The following is a 17806-nucleotide window of genomic DNA, read 5'->3' on the forward strand; positions in this document are numbered from 1 at the left end:
GTAGAAGGAGGAGAAATTCTAAGGCATTTAGAACAGTTTGTATATTTCCTGAAAAGCTGGTGTTACTAACAACTATGGTCAGTATCTTAGGGTTTTGACAGGGTGGGTGTGTCTCAGAGTCCTCATTTTCTAGAGATCATACTGAAGCCCTGAGGTAAAGCTGGTGAGAATACTTTTCAAATGCACTTAATTGTTTGTTTGTTTGTTTTTCAAGACAGGGTCTCTCTGTGTAGCCTTGGCTGTCCTAGACTCACTTTGTAGACCAGGCTGGCCTCAAACTCACAGCGATCCTATTGCCTCTGGCTCCGAGATTAAAGGCATGTGCCACCACACCTGGCCACTTAAAATTTTTCTACAGTGTAAATGTTTTCCAGCATACCACTGGTAAGTTTGTCAGAGGAAAGCAGCTTCATTTGAAAGTCCTAGCTGTGAGAGTAAAAAGTTCCCACGTCATGTCATACCTTGAGAGGTGACTAGATAGGCTGAGTAAAGACTATCAGAGGAGGTCTAGTTCAAAGAACTGGGGTGCTGTGGGGAAGGCACCCGAGAAGAGTGTGTCTTGCCACTGCTTCTCTGTCACTCCTAGGAGGTGAACTGGGTCTCTGCCACACGCTCAAGCCACCAAGACATGATACCTGCCTCAGGTCCACTGTCACAGCAATAGAATGGTGACTAACACAGCCTCAGAGAAGGAGAAATGGTGATCTTCAGCAAGGTTTGCACCCATGCCAGACTTATGTCCCTACCAGGCCCCAAACTCCTACCTAAGTTCTGAAAAATCAGGTGAGGTGTTGTGTGTGTGGTGGTGCGGGAACCCCTCTCTAAGGACTTGGGTATACCCACGGCAGCAGGGAAGAGCCTGCAGGGTCTCACCACACAACTTTCCCAGAGACCAGGGTTCCAGAGAGAGAAGACAAAAGCAGGCTGGGAGACAAACATAGCTCTGCTGAGGCTACCAACGACCTGTGTAGGAATTAGTGCAAAGAAAACCCTGCAATGAGGAGCCTGAACTGTTGGCGTCTTCCAGTGAGAGGAGGGCACAGCATAACACTTTCAGAAGGATGTCCAGGTTGGGGAGTGAAACCAAATGGATCGTGACCTATTCAAAACCTGCTTCTGGAGAGGGAGTGGGGAGTACATTTCTGGAAACTTCCAAACCATAGCATCGAAAGTCACCTCAGTCTTCCCATAATCATTCCACTTAGTCCCTTACAATCTTACGTTTTCCCCTTGAGGAAGAGGCATGTTGTTCGCCAGCACAGTCCTTCCTGGTAGAGTAGAACACACCAGAGCACAAGTGTCCATTCCCAGAGGATACAAGTCCTAACACCAGTGATCACTCTGCAGGGAACAGATTAAACATACCTGATAAGTGGCTTCATCACATGCCATCTGAAGACCCAGATTCACCATGGTGTTCTGCAGCGTGCGGCCCATGTAGAATTCCAGGGAAAGGTAATAGATGCGCTGAAGACACAAAGCAAAGAATCTTAGCCTTCCCATTCTCTCGGACATGGGGACACACAACACAGAGGGAGTCATGAAGCATCTCAGTAGGACTTTCATGTGATACCAATGCTGACACATTTTACTTGCAGGGTAGTCCTACCCTCCTGAGTCCTGTGACAGAGCAGTCATGTCATCCTGGAATCTGGGAACAGGTGTCCATGGCTGGCAAATCCCACAGTGAGCTAGGCTGGTCTCTGACCAGCCATGTGCCCTGAGACAGGCTGTTTTTGCAACTCAAATGTGGGATAAAACAGCCTACAAAGGAGGAAGTGGTTCCAAGTGGTGAATATAAGCTGGCCATGGTGTGTGTCTGTTTGGGAGGTTGAGGCAGGGTGATGACTGAAACACAGAAGTGTGAAACCAACTTGGGTGAGATAGTGCAATCCCATGTCCCTAAGGGTGATTTCCTAAGCCCAGAGGGAGCGTGTAAGAACCAGGAATGCGGACGCTGGCAACCTAGTAAAGATATTGTTCCCTCAAGGAGAAGTCTGGTTTTTACCAGCTGTGAGGTGGGCCTGCTCAGTGTGGGGCGTGTGCACGATTTACCGAGGTGTTTTAACTTGGACTGTGGCCACACACAGTGCTACCAGACTCAACAGGTTCTAGGAGCTACTGTCAAGATTCAGAAATCAACACCTGACCAACAGGTGCTGGCATGCAGAGACATCTTGGCAGCCCTTCTGAACGGTGCATCTTAGCTAAGTTCTCTTTTCTACCTGTGAGAGGCCCCAGAAGAGGAACACAGTGCCCCCATTTTCTTCCCGACATTCTCAGCCACAAAGCACCAACTTCTCAAACACAAAGACTGACAATGACTGTCAGTGGTCCTGGGTAGACTTCTGCTACACCCTTGTCCTCTCCCTCAGGACACCCAGCACTGCAGAGAACCCCCAGAAACTGGTGCTGAGCCAGGGCAATGTTACCGCAGGCCATGTCTCCAAAGAGTCCTCTAACAAATCATTTCCTATCCCTCTGAAATTTCCCTGTTCCTACACTTCCTTCTGCCCTGTGCACAGGGTATTTGAGCCGTAACCAACCATCTGTCTCGACTTCTCATTCTAATATGTGCTATCAAAAGTAAAGCCGGGTGTGGTGGCCCACGCCTTTAAATCCCAGCACTCGGGAGGCAAAGTCAGACTGACTGCTCTGAGTTTGAGGCCAGCCTGATCTATAAAAGTGAGTCCAGGATAGCCAGGACTGTTACACAGAGAAACTCTGTCTCAAAAAACCAAAAAGGAAAAGGAAAAGAAAAAAAAAAAAAAAAAGTCGGGCCTGACTGGAGCTGATGCTTACTCAGTGGGCTGAGGAAGGAGGATAACACTTTCAAAGCCTGTCTGGGCAACTCAGTGAGTCCCTGTCTTAAAACAAAAAAGTTAAAACGCTGCAGGCAAGTGCTCTCAGCCATTTGCTGCTTTTCTAGAAGACCTCGGATTCAGATCCCAGCATCCACACTGGGGCCTGGTTCTAAGCAACCACACATGGCTCCTAGCTGGCTGTAACTCCAGTCCCAGGGAATCTGGTACCCATTCTGGCCTGTGCAGGCACCAGACACATATGCAATATGCAGCATACAACATTCATACACACATTAGAATTTCTACAAAAGCTCAGGATATAGCTCAAGGATAGAGCACTTAAAACACACACACACACACACACACACACACACACACACACACACACACACACACACAGCACTGGGCTCAATCCCAGATTTAAAAAAAGACTAAGAGGACAGAAGAATATGAAGACAGACAGATGCCAAAGGCAGTGAGGACAGTGTGTGGTGTGCAGGTTGGCGTGATGAATGACACATTCCTTTTTTATTTTTTGGTTTTTCGAGACAGGTTTCTCTGTCCTGGAACTTGCTCTGTAGTCCAGGCTGGCCTCAAACTCAGGGAGATCCACCTGCCTCTGCCTCCCAAGTCCTGGGATTAAAGGCATGCGCCACCCTACCCCCACCCGCTCACCCCCCCACTGAATGACACATTCTTGGTTGTGGTGCTGAATGCCTGGGTCTGTGAGTACTCTTCCTTCTTTGGATCCCTCCCTCTTCTCCCTCTTCTGCAGGTCAAACCCAGGGCCTTCCATTTGCTAAGCAGGTTTTCCAACCCCAAGCCACCTCTCCAGTCCAATTTGTATGTCTGAAATGGTAAATTGTATGACTGTGTGAACTTTATTTTAATATAGCTCTTACCAAGAGAAGACAAAAGTGTTTTTAAAACTCAAAGTTAAAATAAAATAAATTTAACAGTATTTTTACATTTATTTATTTAGTGTGTATGCACATGCTATGGCACATACATGAAGATCAGAGGACAACCTTTTTTTGTTTTGGTTTGTTTGGTTTGGTTTTTCAAAACAGGGTTTCTCTGTGTAGCCTTGGCTGTCCTAGACTCATTTTGTAGACCAGGCTGGCTTCAAATTCACAGCGATCTGCCTGCCTCTGCCTCCCGAGTGCTGGGATTAAAGGCGTGCACCACAGAGAAACCCTGTCTCAAAAACCAAAAGCAAAAAAACCCAAGAAATACAAGGAAAAGCAAAGCCAGAAACAAAACTGTGGCTGAGAAAGTCTGTACGAAATGAGACGTGACAATAACTAGAGAGAAAAAATACTGATATTGATGAGAAGGGATACCCAGAAAAGAAAAGAAAATGTCAAAAAAGACAATTCCAGAACACTAAATCTAACTATTGAAAGAATATATTAAAAACCACAGAATTAGAGTTTGGCCTCTGCTCCCCCATTATGTGAATTAATATTGAATTTCTATACTTCAAATGACAGAAATATATCGCAGGGTAACTAGCAAGTCCTTTGACAGCTGAAACTGCACCTGCTGTTACAACTCACTCACAGGCCATTGCTTCTTGCTTTTTAATCACCTTATGCTCTATTTGCACTACACTTGAGTACACTTATTATTTTATAGCGATCCAGAGCACAAAGGAAGCCACAAGTCCTGTCTGGGTGAGGCTTATTAACAAATGTGGAAACATATGGAGTCCAACTAGATCCCAGCTACCTGGGACAACACTGAGTATTCAAGGTCCACACATTAAAATTCATTTTTACTATGTACAGTAAGTATCCCTAGCCTCATCCAAGGGTGAGTTCCTCTAAAACAGTAAACTCTACAAGGGTTGAGCTTCTGTCTCTCTCATCTGACTTTTTCTTTTTTCTTTTTTTAAAGAGAGATGCTAGAATAGGCAGGTCTATACAAACACTCCAAACTCCAAAATCTAAAAACAGTTCTGGTTCTACACTTTTGTGATAAGAGACTGTCAACCAATATGCACCATGTTTTCCATATATGTGTGTAAATATGAGCTTAATTTCTAAACAGCAATAATAAAAGGAAATAGAATATTGCTATTTGACAATAACAAGGACTCTCTTATTAAAGTTATATGATTGTGGTGCCTCTTAAAAATATCTTACTTTGTGGGGCTGGAGAGATGCCTCAAAGGTTAAGAACACCGTCTGCTCTTCCAGAGGTCCTGAGTTCAATTCCCAGCAACCACAAGGTGGCTCACAACCATCTGTAATGAGATCCAGTGCCCTCCTCTGGCCTGCAGGCAGAACACTGTATACATAATAAATAAACAAATCTTTATTTTAAAAAAAAATCTTGCCATTTGGTGGTGGCGCACACCTTTAATCCTAGCACTCGGGAGGTAGAGGCAGGCAGATTGCTGTGAGTTCGAGGCCAGCCTGGTCTACAAAGTGAGTCCAGGACAGCCAAGGTTACACAGAGAGACCCTGTCTCGGGGAAAACAAAACAAAACAAAACTTACTTTGCAACACATATGAGCAACCCTAGCATTTTCTCTTCTTTCCTTAGATCAAGCACTTTTACCTGTTTATGTAAAGGAAGCTCTTTATAGCTTCTATTTGACATGAAAATTCCCAGCAGTGCCTTTGTGCTGTGGGGCCAACCAATAAAATAAGTCACTTGAGTACAACATTATGATACTGAAATAGTCTCCATGACAACTACAAGCACCAAAGGGCAAGGAGAACACGCTGGACAGAGAGGTGACTCATGACCCAGGCAAGCAAAGAACGGATGCAAGAGCCCTCTGCAGTGCTCTGATAGCACCCAAATCAAAGTCACGGTGTTGTCAGTACTGGAAATGGGTTATCTCTTTTTGAGCTGTTAGTCACAGAGGGGTCTCACAGACCTTCCTCCCAAACATGACAGGCCAGTGCTTTGTCCCCCGCAGCCCAGAACCTGGCGAGTAATCCCGACTGCTGAACACACCACACACTTGAGTTACAAAACACAGAGAAATCAAGCTAGTATAACTCTAAGTTTCAGGCTCACTGGCCAGTTTTCGTCCAACCATGATAATGGACAGCAATGATTTTGTCTTGTTTTGTTGGGTTTATTTTTAAATTTTATTTATGGATATGGGTGCTTTACTTGCATATATGTCCATACATTCCTGCCCAGAAGATACGGGATGCCCTGACTGGAGCTATGGATGGCTGTGAGCTCCCATGGGGGGTGTTACGAATTGGAACTGGATCCCCCTGGAAGAGCAGCCAAACTGCCGAGCCATCTCTCCAGCAGATCAGTGACTTCCCACAGCCTCACCACATACATCCTCGCTTTCTTTTCACTTTAAACTGCATTTAAAGGATGAGCCACTGAGCTACCGCCAAAATTACATCCCATTTCCTCAGCACTAAACTCCATCTCCGAATGTCTTTGTAACTTCTGGGCCCACAGAGCTTCCGTTTACCATATCCTAGGAACTCCTTCCTGCAGACAGGGGAAAAGCTATTCCCGTCGCACTGGCTTTTCATTCTGCTACAGTGTGAGTGTGCACTGTCCCCTATACGCTATAAGCTCAAATGGGTTTGAAACCGTTGCCTGCCATCCCCACCCTCCAGCCAAAAACCCGGCCACGGGGGTGTTGTCAAACTTTTGGATGTGAGGCTTGGCTAAAGAAGTGGGTCACTGGGGGGGTTTTAATCCAGCCCCACTCAGACTCTGTTTCCTGATCCACCCAGATAACGGGTCATGCTGCAGGCTCATAATGCATACCTCCCCACTGTGCAATCATGAACCAAAAATAATTACTCCTCTCAGTTTTTTCCACCAAGCATTTTATCCCAGTGACAGGAAAAATAGTATAATGTCTCATGTCAGGAGTTATTAGTTTTGTGAATGTGTTTTGTTGTGTTTTTGTTTGTTTGTTCTGCAAGACAAAGTTTCTTTTGTAGTCCTGGCTGTCCTGAACTCACTTTGTAGACCAGACTGCCCTGGAACTCACAGAGATCCACCTGCCTCTCCTCCCAAGTGCTGGGATTATGGGCGTGTGCCACCACGCCCAACTTTTGTTTTGTTCTTTGAGACAGGAGACAAGGGTCTTGGTATGTAACCCGGGCTGGTCTTGAACTTGAGGCAGTCCTTCTCCTCTGCCTCAGCCCCCTGAGTGCTGCTGGTATGACAGCTATGTGCCACCACACTCAGCTTTCGTTTTCTTGAAATGAGTTCTGCTATGCAGTCTAGGTTGGTCTTGAACTCCTTGGCTCAAGTGATCTTCCTGATTCCTAAGTAGCTGGGTTAGGTGGGGTTATCACACCTAGGCTTAAAGCCTTGCTCTTTTCAATGAGGAAAAAAATTAGATACAACCTGGTTTATAAAGTTCTGTTTTCTTATTTTTATTTTTCATAACTGTCTCATTGCATTTCCCAATGTGTGTGAGTGTGTGTGTGAGTGTGTGTGTGTGTGTTACAGGGATTGAACCTAAAGCTTACCACATGCTAGGCAAGCACTCTACCAGTGAGCTGCCTTCCCAAGCCATTTGTTGTGTCTGAGCCACAGTCTCACTCTGTAGCTCAGGCTGGCCTCCAACTCCCAGCAATCCTTCTGCCATAGTCTCCTGAGTGTGACGGGGCCACCACACCCAGCTCATTACATCTTACTTGTATTATTTTAGTAGTAAGACATGTTGTGGAGCTGAGCAAGTAGATGGCAACACCTCACTGGTGAGAATGTTAGGAGCTGAAGCAGTGTAAGTGGCTCTGTGGGGACCCTGAGATTTGGAAGGGCACACTAAAGTTAGTGGTAAGGGGCACCAACGCTGCAGCTAACTTTCAGACAATTCAGAGGAAAAACTGTGTTTACAGACAAAGAGCTGCCAATTATGTTAAACCATTCAAATTTTGGGCATTCTGTATAGGAGTCATGCAAACCTTATTTTGTTTTGAGACAGGATCTCATTACGAACATCAGGCTGGCCTTGACTCACAGAGTTCTGCCTGCCTCTGTCCCCCCAAAATGTGCACCACACACTCATCCTCTTGCAAATTTTACATCTATAATCATGCGAAATAAAGTTGTGAAAGTAATATAAAGGGCAGGCGGTATAGCTCAGACGTAGAATGTTTGCTGGCCACGATCAAGGCCGTGAGTTCAATCCCCAGCACCAAAAATTATTTTTTCGTGTGTGTGTGTGTGTGTGTGTGTGTGTGTGTGTGTGTGTGTGTGTGCGCGCGTACACTGTATGTGCACGGAAGGGGGAGCTGTACACCTCTATGTGTGTATCTAGAGGCAAGAGAAAGGCATAGGTGGTGTCCTTTTCTATCTTTGTTGTTGTTGTGGTTTTTCCAGACAGGGTTTCTCTGTGTAGCTTTAGCTGTCCTGGGCTCGCTTTGTAGACCAGGCTGGCCTCAAATTCATAGTGATCCCCCTGGCTCTGCCTCCCAAGAGCTGGGATTAAAGGTGTGTGCCCAGCTGGTGTCCTTCTCTGTCTTATCCCTCTGAGGCAGAGTCTCATACTTGGAGCCTGCAATGCATCTTTCAGCTAAGCTAGCAACCAGCAAGCTCCACCAACCCTCCTGTCCCTCCCTCTTCAGTGCTAGGGTTATAGGCACGGGAAGGACCACACTTAGCTTTTACATGGGTGCTGAGATCTGACCTTCAGCTGAACCATCTCTCTGGGCCTCCCAAAATATGTAGGGATTATTTTTATCATTTTAAAGTATATGTTTCTGTATGTGGGTCTGTGTACGGCTATGTGCCTATGGAAGCTGGAAATGGCAGACTGCCCTAGAGCTGGAGTTACAGGCAGCTGGGAGCCACCCAACGTGCGTGCTGAGATGTATGCAAGTCCCTTGCAAAAGCAGCATGTGCTCTTAAGTGCTGAGCAATCTCTCCAGCACCACCCCAACCCCTATTTTTATAATGAAAAAAATCATTTAAAAATATTTGAGAGGCCAGGGAGTAGTGGCAAACGCCTTTAATCCCAGCACTTGGGACACAGATGATCCTTAGAAGTTCAAGGCTAGCCTGGTCTACACAGCAAGTTCCAGATCAGTCAAGGCTACAAAGAGACACCCTGTTTCGAAAAACCAACCAACCAAACAAAGGAGGTAGGTACAGAGGTGAGGTCGGTTATAATATTTCACAAAGATAAAATGGCCCTTACAGCCACCTGCAGGCTCTATATGATAGAAAATCCCCAGATACACAAAACAACAAACAGTACACACTGGATGGGAGGCTCTGGGCATGACTCTGCAGAACTGCAAGGCAAGTCCCTTGTTTTAAATCTTAATAAAACATCCTGGCTTTACCTCATTCTGTATTCTGTAACAGGTAAGGAACCAGATTTACCTGAGTAAGGTCTGGGGTAGCTTGAACAGGACCCCATTGACTCATATGTGAATGCCTGGCCACCAGGGAGTGGCACTATTAGGAGGTCTGGCCTTGTCACTGGGGATGGGCTTTGAAGTTCCAAATGCTAAAACTAGGCCCTGTTTCTGTTTCTCCCTGCCCCCCCCCACTCTCCCTCTCCCCCCCACCCCACTCTCCCTCTCCCCGCCTCTTCATGCTCCCTGATGATCTAGATGCAGAAATCTCAAGTTCCTTCTCCAGCACCATGTCGGCCTGCATGCCACCATGCTTCCTGCCATGACGACATTGGACTAAACCTCTGAACTGTAAGCCAGTCCAATTACACAACTACCTACTTTTTAAAAATAAGAGTCGTAGTGTCTCTTCACAGCAGCAGAATATTGACAAAGACAGTAGCAGCTCACAGGGAGTGGAGCAATCCCAACACTCAGAGAGGCAGAGGCAGGCAAGTATCTGTGAGTTCGAGGCCAGCCTGGTCTACAAAGTGAGTCCAGGATAGCCAAGACTACACAGAGAAATCCTGTCTCTAAAAAATATTTTTAAAAAAATAGCAATTAAATTTTTAATTTAAAATTTGTTTTTAATTTTTAATTAAATTAAAATTAAGTGGGATGGTATATGCCTATAATCCCAGCCGGGAGACTGAGGTGGGAAGATACAAGTTCAAAGCCAACGGGGCTATAAAGAATCCACTGAGTGAAATGTTAATCTCATCCCCAAAGTCACCTTCCTGTAAATTAGGATAGTGTTAATGTCTGTCTAGGCGCTGTGTCCCAGCCAAGTTTAGACATAAAATTAACCATCACGGCCTATAAGAACAGAGGCCAAAGGTGCACACTCACTGACAGGAGCCTTCATCTGGTCAACACTGAACAGCTGCCTACCACCAGTTTGAGGCCAAAGACCTGTGTTATCTGCTGTGGGGGTGTTATCTTCTGTTGGGGAAGCCTGCTGGAGGGAAGGTCACCTTCACACACACACACACACACACACACACACACACACACACACACACACGTGGGAACATGTCAGGAGACTGACTAGTAATGTCAAAGTCCTAGCATTAGCTCCCACTGCTGATAAAGTCTAACAAAGCTCCAGATGTGGAGCTCACAGAGTGGCCAGACTGCTGGATTACCTCCTCAACAGCTGGTCCAGATAGCTGCAAGGCCGAGCAAACCCACCATGATTATCTTCTCAGAAGAGTCGTTTTCCCTCAGCCTACAGCTACCATCAGGCCTCATGCTCGTTACCAAACCATAGTCCAAGGAGCCTGAACTGAGGGTCAACTGTCTACAGGGCACTCAACCGGCTTTTCACAGACCTAGACAGAGACCTAGTGCCTGCGCACAACACACGTAACAGCAAGACTTCGGTGTCTTTGCTTTGGTGGCCAGAACTGTGGGCCTGAGTTTAGTTCCTGACCTCAGGCTCAAATGTACTGTATCCTCTGCACTTGTTAGCCACACAGGGAGGTGGGCACCTTCAGGGGCTGACTCCTCAACCGATGGGCATTCAAGCATCTTTCCTTTATTTTCAGCAAAAGTTTTATAATACAAGTTGCAAATGCCCAGAGCACGCCAGACCATCACTTTAATCTTTCTTTTCTTTTCTTCTTCTTTTAAGTTTTTTTTTTATTTATTATGTATACAATATCCTGCCTGCAAGCCAGAAGAGGACCCCAGATCTCATTATAGGTGGTTGTGAGACACCATGTGGTTGCTGGGAATTGAACTCATGACCTTTGGAAAAGCAGTCGGTGCTCTTAACCTCTGAGCCATCTCTCCAGCCCCCTTTCCTTTATTTTCAGCAAAAGTTTTATAATACAAACTGCAAATGCCCAGAGCACACCAGAGCATCACTTTAATCTTTCTTTTCTTCTTCTTCTTCTTCTTCTTTTTTTTTTTTTTTTTTTTAGACAAGGTCTCACACTTTAATACTTTAAATCTGTGCTTCAATAAAGATTATACACAGGAGTTCACTACTTAACTGAGCATGCTCAGGTGTAAGCCAGCCCAATTTATCTACAGGCATCGGGAATAACATTTCATCACCTGCTCTGGGAGGGCATTGCTTTAGAAACAGCTTCCATATTCTCCTTGCTTGCTATAGGTCCTAAGTCTTCTTCTACCCATGTCTTGGCTGTGCTTACTTTGGCTTGTGACTCACCAAGATTCAAACCACTGTGTTTGGCTACACCACGATGTCTTACTTTTTACATTTTCTTTCTTTTCGTTTCTTTGTCTTTGTTTTTCTCCCCCACCCCCACCCCCAGGACAGAGTTTCTCTGTGTAGCCTTGGCTGTCCTGGACTCAGCTTTGTAGACCAGGCTAGCCTTGATCTCACAGTGATCCACCTGCTTCTGCCTCCCGAGTGCTGGGATTAAAGGCATGTGCATGCCTGGCTGTTTTTGTTTTTCAAGAAGGGGTTTCTCTGTGTATCAGGGCCCTGGCTGTCCTGGACCCTCTGTAGACCAGGCTGACCTTAAACTTACAGAGATCTGTCTGCCTCTGCCTCCTGAGTGCTGTGTGTGCCACCACACCTGACATGATTACTTTTTTTCTTTTCTTTCTTTCTTTCTTTCTTTTTTTTTTTTTTTTTTGTTTTTCGAGACAGGGTTTCTCTGTGTAGCCGTGGCTGTCCTGGACTTGCTTTGTAGACCAAGCTAGTCTCGAACTCACAGCGACCCGCCTGCCTCTGCCTCCCAAGTGCTGGGATTAAAGGCATGCGCCACCACACCCGGCCCTTGACATGATTTCTTACTTTCACATTTGAAACTTAACCATCTTCAAATCTTTCTGAATAGTTTGTTCTTTGGTCGCAGTTGTCATCATCTTCTTCTTCTTTCTCCTTGTCCTCCTCGTCCTCCTCGTCCTCCTCCAGGGTTTTACAATGTGGCCTGGCTAGCCTAGAATTCATGTAGACCAGGTCTTGAACCCAAAATCAGCCTGCCTATGTCTCAAAGGCATGTTCTACCACACCTACTGAGATTTTGGTTTTTGAGACATGGTCTGTTGCATGGCTCTTAGTGATCTCAAACTTGCTGTTAACAAAGATAGCCTTGAACTCTTCTGGCTCTGAGCATTTCTGGATAGAGGGAGTGTCAACATGAAATGGGGACATTTTACAAGCAAACACAAAACCTTAACATGTCTAAACAGCAAAAGCTTCAAAAATAGATTACCTAGCTCAACTCTCATTTTAAAGATTTAAAACAAAACAAAAACAAAAACAAAAAACAAAACAAAACAAAAAAAAAAGGTGAGGCTAAGAAAGGCTAAAAACTACATCCAGCTAGCTAGCCATCCTGGCTACACAGGGATCAAATCCCACCTAAAAGGGTATACAGGGGTAGGCATCACCCCAAACAGACAGTAACACACCACAGACAAAGTAGAGAGAATTTTAAAATCAGGATGGATAGGAATCTGGGGCTGAAGTGTTCACACAGCTCAGTGGTTTACCCAGAATGCTCCAGGCCCTAGATTTGATCTCCAACACTACCGAGTAAAACAAAACTTGTCAAAGGTGTTAGTTAGACTCAGATCCAGCCCTCCCTTGCTGCTCAGCTCTTCTGGTCCCTTCACTGAGTGGCCTCCAAGGGGCTGCTGTTCGAGTATAGACTTCTAGGTCCTGTCAGAAATTAAGAGAATCTATGCAATGTCTGTAACTACTGTTTCTTTTTTGTTTGTTTTTGGGTCTTTTGTTTTTGTTTTGTTGTTGTTGTTATTTAGTTTTTCAAGACAGGGTTTCTCTGTGTATATCACTGGCTGTCCTGAACTCACATTGTAGACCAGGCTGGCCTCGAACTCACAGTGATCCACCTGCCTCTGCCTCCCAAGTGCTGGGATTACAGGTGTGTGCCATATTGTTTCTAAGAACCATGATGGAGAGCTGGAGAGCTGGCTCAGTGGTTAAACACACCGGCTGTGCTTCCAGAGGACCTGGGTTTGATCCCAAGCACCCACATGCCAGTCACAACTGTCTATAACTCAGGTCCTAGGAGATCCAAGGACACAGGCTTGGAACTGGTGTACAGAAATAAGTGGAGGTGGGGGCTGGAGAGATGGCTCAGAGGTTAAGAGCACTGTCTGCTCTTCTAGAGGTCCTGAGTTCAATTCCCAACAACCACATGGTGGCTCACAACCATCTATAATGAAATCTGATGCCCTCTTCTGGCCTGCAGATGTACATGCAGATAGAGCACTATATACATTATAAATAAATCTTTGAAAGAAAGAAAGAAAGAAAGCCAGGCATGGTGGCCTTTAATCCCAGCACTTGGGAGGCAGAGGCAGGAGGATCTCTGTGAGTTCAAGGCCAGACTGGTCTACAAAGCGAGTCTAAGACAGCCAAGGCTACACAGAGAAACCCTGTCTCAAAAAAAACAAAACCCAACCAAAAAAAAAAGAAAAATCCAAAAGTACAGTGCCTCTAAGTGAAAGCAAAAAACAGCAGCCATGGTTGGGTCTAAGAAAGTCTTTGGGGCTATTTTCACCAACCCTAAGGATCTAAATAATGTTCCCAGGACCCATATCTTTTTTTTTTTTTTTCAAGACAGGGTTTCTCTATGTAGCCTTGGCTGTCCTAGACTCACTTTGTAGACCAGGCTGGCCTCAAACTCACAGCGATCTGCCTGCCTCTGCCTCCCGAGTGCTGGGAGTAAAGGCGTGCACCACCACGCCCGGCTAGGACCCATATCTTAGAGAGGAGTGACTTCTGCAGGTTCTCCTCTGACCTGCACATGGACTTTTTTATGATATGTATCTGACACACACAGAGCGCGCGCACACACACACACATTAAGTGGGGTGAAAAGGGTTTCCATCTATAGTGAGAACAGCAGACAACCCACCACACCTAAGGACCTAAGGACCAGGAAACCTGTTGGGGTAGATTGCTGCCCAGATCCTTGGATCCATCACAGAAAGGAGCCCTGCAGTGTCCTCAAGCTCCTGGGAAATGACCTTGAATGTGCAGGCAAAGCTGTATCCCTTGTCATCCACTGCTTGGACACCAGTGAATCTGAGCAACACAGCTCTTCTACAAACAAGGCATTCTGGGGGGAGCCACTGCTCCTTGCCAGTTTCCCTGGCAGTTATCCCAAGCCCTTGTTGTAATAACCTGTTTTAGCCATTTGGGGACACTTCTTTGGAAGCTGCCTTGCATACTAAACATGAAGAAGTCCAGCTGGTATGCAGACAGCCCATCCTCCTCGGCATCTTTATTTAGGAAGGGGAAAACCTCAAAATGAGTTTAGAAAGCAATTACTTTTCACTCTTAGCAATTATCAAATATACTTTAATGACCTATTAAGAATTACTCTAGCCGGGTGAGGAGGCACATGCCTTTAATATCAGCACTTGGGAGGCAGAGGCAGGCGTACTGCTGCTAGTTTGAGATCAGCCTGGTCTACAAAGCGAGTCCAGGACAGGCAACGCCAACACAGAGAGACCCTGTCTTGAAAAACCAAAAAATATAAATAAAATAAAATTACTCTAAAGTGCTGTCAATAAGGAGGCTGCTGAGTGCCCAAGTTTCTACTGCAAATCAAATCATTACTAACCCGCCCCTGAGCAGTGTCTTTTCCTTGTTAGTTTTCATTCTGTCCTAGTACAGGGTAGGCAGAGTTCTCCATACCAAGAGCAAAAAAAGAAAAGAAAAAGAGAAGAAGAAAAAAATTAGCAACATGAGGCTGTGCAAAAATATGATACGTCTGTAAATTGAAAAAACACCAGTGTGTGGGCTGCAGAAATGGCTCAGCGGTTAAGAGCACTGTCTGCTCTTCCAGAGGTCCTGAGTTCAATTCCCAGCAACCACGTGGTGGCTCCCAACCACCTATTCCCTCTAATGCCCTCTTCAGGCATGCAGGCGTAATGCAGTTCGAGCACTCATATACATAAAATAAATATATTAAATCTTTTAAAAAAGAAAAACACCAGTGTGTATTATTGACCTGGAACCCTGTTTGAGTGAAGCCACAAATGATTTGAGATGAAACAAAAGCCACAAAACGGCAACAAACAAATACGCATACCTGTGTATTTAGGAGCTGAAATTGCCTGGATGCACAAGCGGCAAAGGACAGTGAGGACTGCGGGGCTTGGGGGTGGAAGCCTTTAATCCCAGCACGGAGGTAGAAGCAGAGGACTCTCCCTGAGTTTGAGGCCAATTTAATTGCACAATGTAAGGGGACAAACAGGGCTGGGGGTGGGCGGTAGACCTGTCAGAGACTTTCCTCAATGTATGTTTTCCTACTGAGAACAAGCATTTGCAAAACAGAGAAAGTAACAACTTCTAAAGCAACCTCCAAACAAGTTTTGCCAAGGTGGAAACCTCCAAGGCAGCCTTGCACAAGGGTTCCACCTTTTGAGTTTCGGATCCCTCCTGCTTTAAGCAGGCATTACAAATGATTTTTTTTTGTTGTTTTGTTTTTTTACTTATCAGCCTTGTGGGGGTTGGGGTCGACAATTCCCCGCAGATTGATCTCACCCCTTTCCAACTCATAAAACTATCAGGCCTGGTTCCAGGCCCCTGTTCTTCACTCGGGGCTGCAGAAAAAACAAAGGGGGGGGGGGTTTGAGTTAACACCAACTCAGCAGCGATATCGGAAGTGCACAGTAGGAAACCAGCCGGAAAATCCGCCCGGGCTCGGGGCCTCGCAGCTGCGGGAAAAGACCCCTAAAGCACTTTTCGCGGACTCGCAACTCGGCCGAGCGCACAGGCCTGGTCCGGACTGCCAGATTCCAAATGACACACCGTGACTGCGAGGGAAGACCAGGGCCACTCAAACCCATACTCAGGGGGCTGCGGGCTGGGGAGCCAGGACATGGTTCTCAATCAGAACGAACCCCGCAAGCGCACGGTATGCACCCGTCCTTCTAAGGAGGATGCAGTCACTTCACCCGCCACTAATGACTGTGGTGCACCAGGGACCAGGCCCACGGACCACATTGGGGGGGGCGGGGCCCGCCCTGCCTGGAGCCCGGTCTCCCTCCCAGAGAGGGCGGGCTACTCACTTTGGGGTCCCGCTCATAGTAGTGCTGCTGCGTGCGGATCCAGCGGCCCACTAGGTGGTCGCGCACTGTGTGTGCCAGGGCGAAGAAATAGTCGCGGGGCGTGGCCACATTACGGTCCTTGACTAGCGTGAAGTGCAGGTGCCTGTTGAAGCTCTTCCGCACCTCGGCCACGTCGCCCAGCCCCGCGAGGCCACGCACACTGATCTGCTTCTGCCGCTCACTGTCCGTCAATGGCTTCGCCATGGCGCCAGAAGAGACAGAGAACGAGGGATGGACCTGGAGCTAACTGAGAAGACTCTAGCGCCTAGGATGCTGCAGCGTCTCTGGCGCCAAGGACTGCGGCGGAGACTAGCCGATTCTGATCGCGCCTGCGCAGTGCGAGAGGGCAGGGCCGCACGGAAGGGCGGGGACTGAGTTGGAGGCGGGGCCTCAGGGAGAAGAGACTGGATTAGAAGGTTTCAGTTTGGGGAAATGGTTTATCCCTTTTACTGGTGTGTCTGAAGCTGGAGTGATCCGCCTGCAGCTTCCTCATACCCGTGAGGTACCCGCTTTATGGGGCAAAAGTAGAAACAGTGGCTGCGCCTGCCACAGCAGAAGGCGAGCGCTTGCCATCCAGGGACTTCCTGGAGTTTCTGAGGCTGCAGGAGCTGGCTCTGAACAGAATTACCAGATGTCGCCTGGGAGTGGTGGCACAAACCTTTAATCCCAGCACTGGGGAGGCAGAGGCAGGCGGATCGCTGTTAGTTCGAGGCCAGCCTGGTTTACAAAGGGAGGCCAGGACTACACAGTGCAACCCTGTCTCTAATAAAAAAAAAAAAAAAAATCACCAGATGTCCCTTTAGGACTGCCTTGGATGCTGAGGTGCAGCTGAGACCTGTTAAACATTAAGAGAAATGAGCGCAAACTTGACAGGCAGCCTCCAAACCTGCTGGACCTCGTCACCGAGCTGACAAGTTGTTCTGAAAATAACACCTAAGAAAATAAAAAGTTGTTTATGCAAAAATTAAAATTTCAGAAGTCATATCAATGTTTGTGTCCCTATGACACTTCACTTCAGCTCTGAAGAACAAATTGCACAGAAAGCTTCAAATTAAAGATGCAGCATTCTCTCCAGGGAGTTGCAGAGGCCACCATCAAATCCCAACCCCTCCTCTTGTTAAAGATAATTCCACCCAGCAAGGAGTCAGCCATGCACATGGAGAGGTGGGAAAAACATCATTTCATTTGTGGGCTGAAAAGCCCACATTGAGGCTCTAAAAGAGTCCAGCCCTGCTCAAATTTCTTACAGCCATTTACAGGTCAGGCAGCTGCAGCATAATTCCCACTTAGGGAGCCATCTGAGAGAGTCTCATAATCATTAAAGGGAATTTAGTTAGGCATGTTTACAGGAACAGATATTTCAGGAATAAATATTTTTGTAGCAATAATAACATGTAACTATTTGGCAGCAATTTGTAGCAACAAATAAATATGTAGCAATAATATGCAATAATTGATAAAGATGTAGCAATAAAAGGGCATAGAGGCATTGCAAATAACAATGGTCTTGGTCTGTAAAAGAATTTGTCTCAGCCGGGCGTGGTGGCGCACACCTATAATCCCAGCACTCAAGAGGCAGAGGCAGGT

The 17806-nt window shown here is 46.4% G+C and overlaps 1 protein-coding gene across 1 annotated transcript in view; it reads right to left on the minus strand.

Moving 5' to 3' along the window:
- Positions 1–16462, minus strand: part of Pygb (glycogen phosphorylase B) — a 41495-nt gene extending 25033 nt beyond the window's left edge. Inside the window, 2 exon segments of the mRNA XM_051143455.1 lie at positions 1366–1467; positions 16181–16462. Of these exon segments, the coding sequence (XP_050999412.1) occupies positions 1366–1467; positions 16181–16423 (345 nt within the window). The 5' untranslated portion in view covers positions 16424–16462.
- Positions 16463–17806: the final 1344 nt, after the last annotated feature.

The sequence above is a fragment of the Acomys russatus genome, chromosome 4, assembly GCF_903995435.1.
Source record: "Acomys russatus chromosome 4, mAcoRus1.1, whole genome shotgun sequence".
Classification (NCBI taxonomy): Eukaryota; Metazoa; Chordata; class Mammalia; order Rodentia; family Muridae; genus Acomys; species Acomys russatus.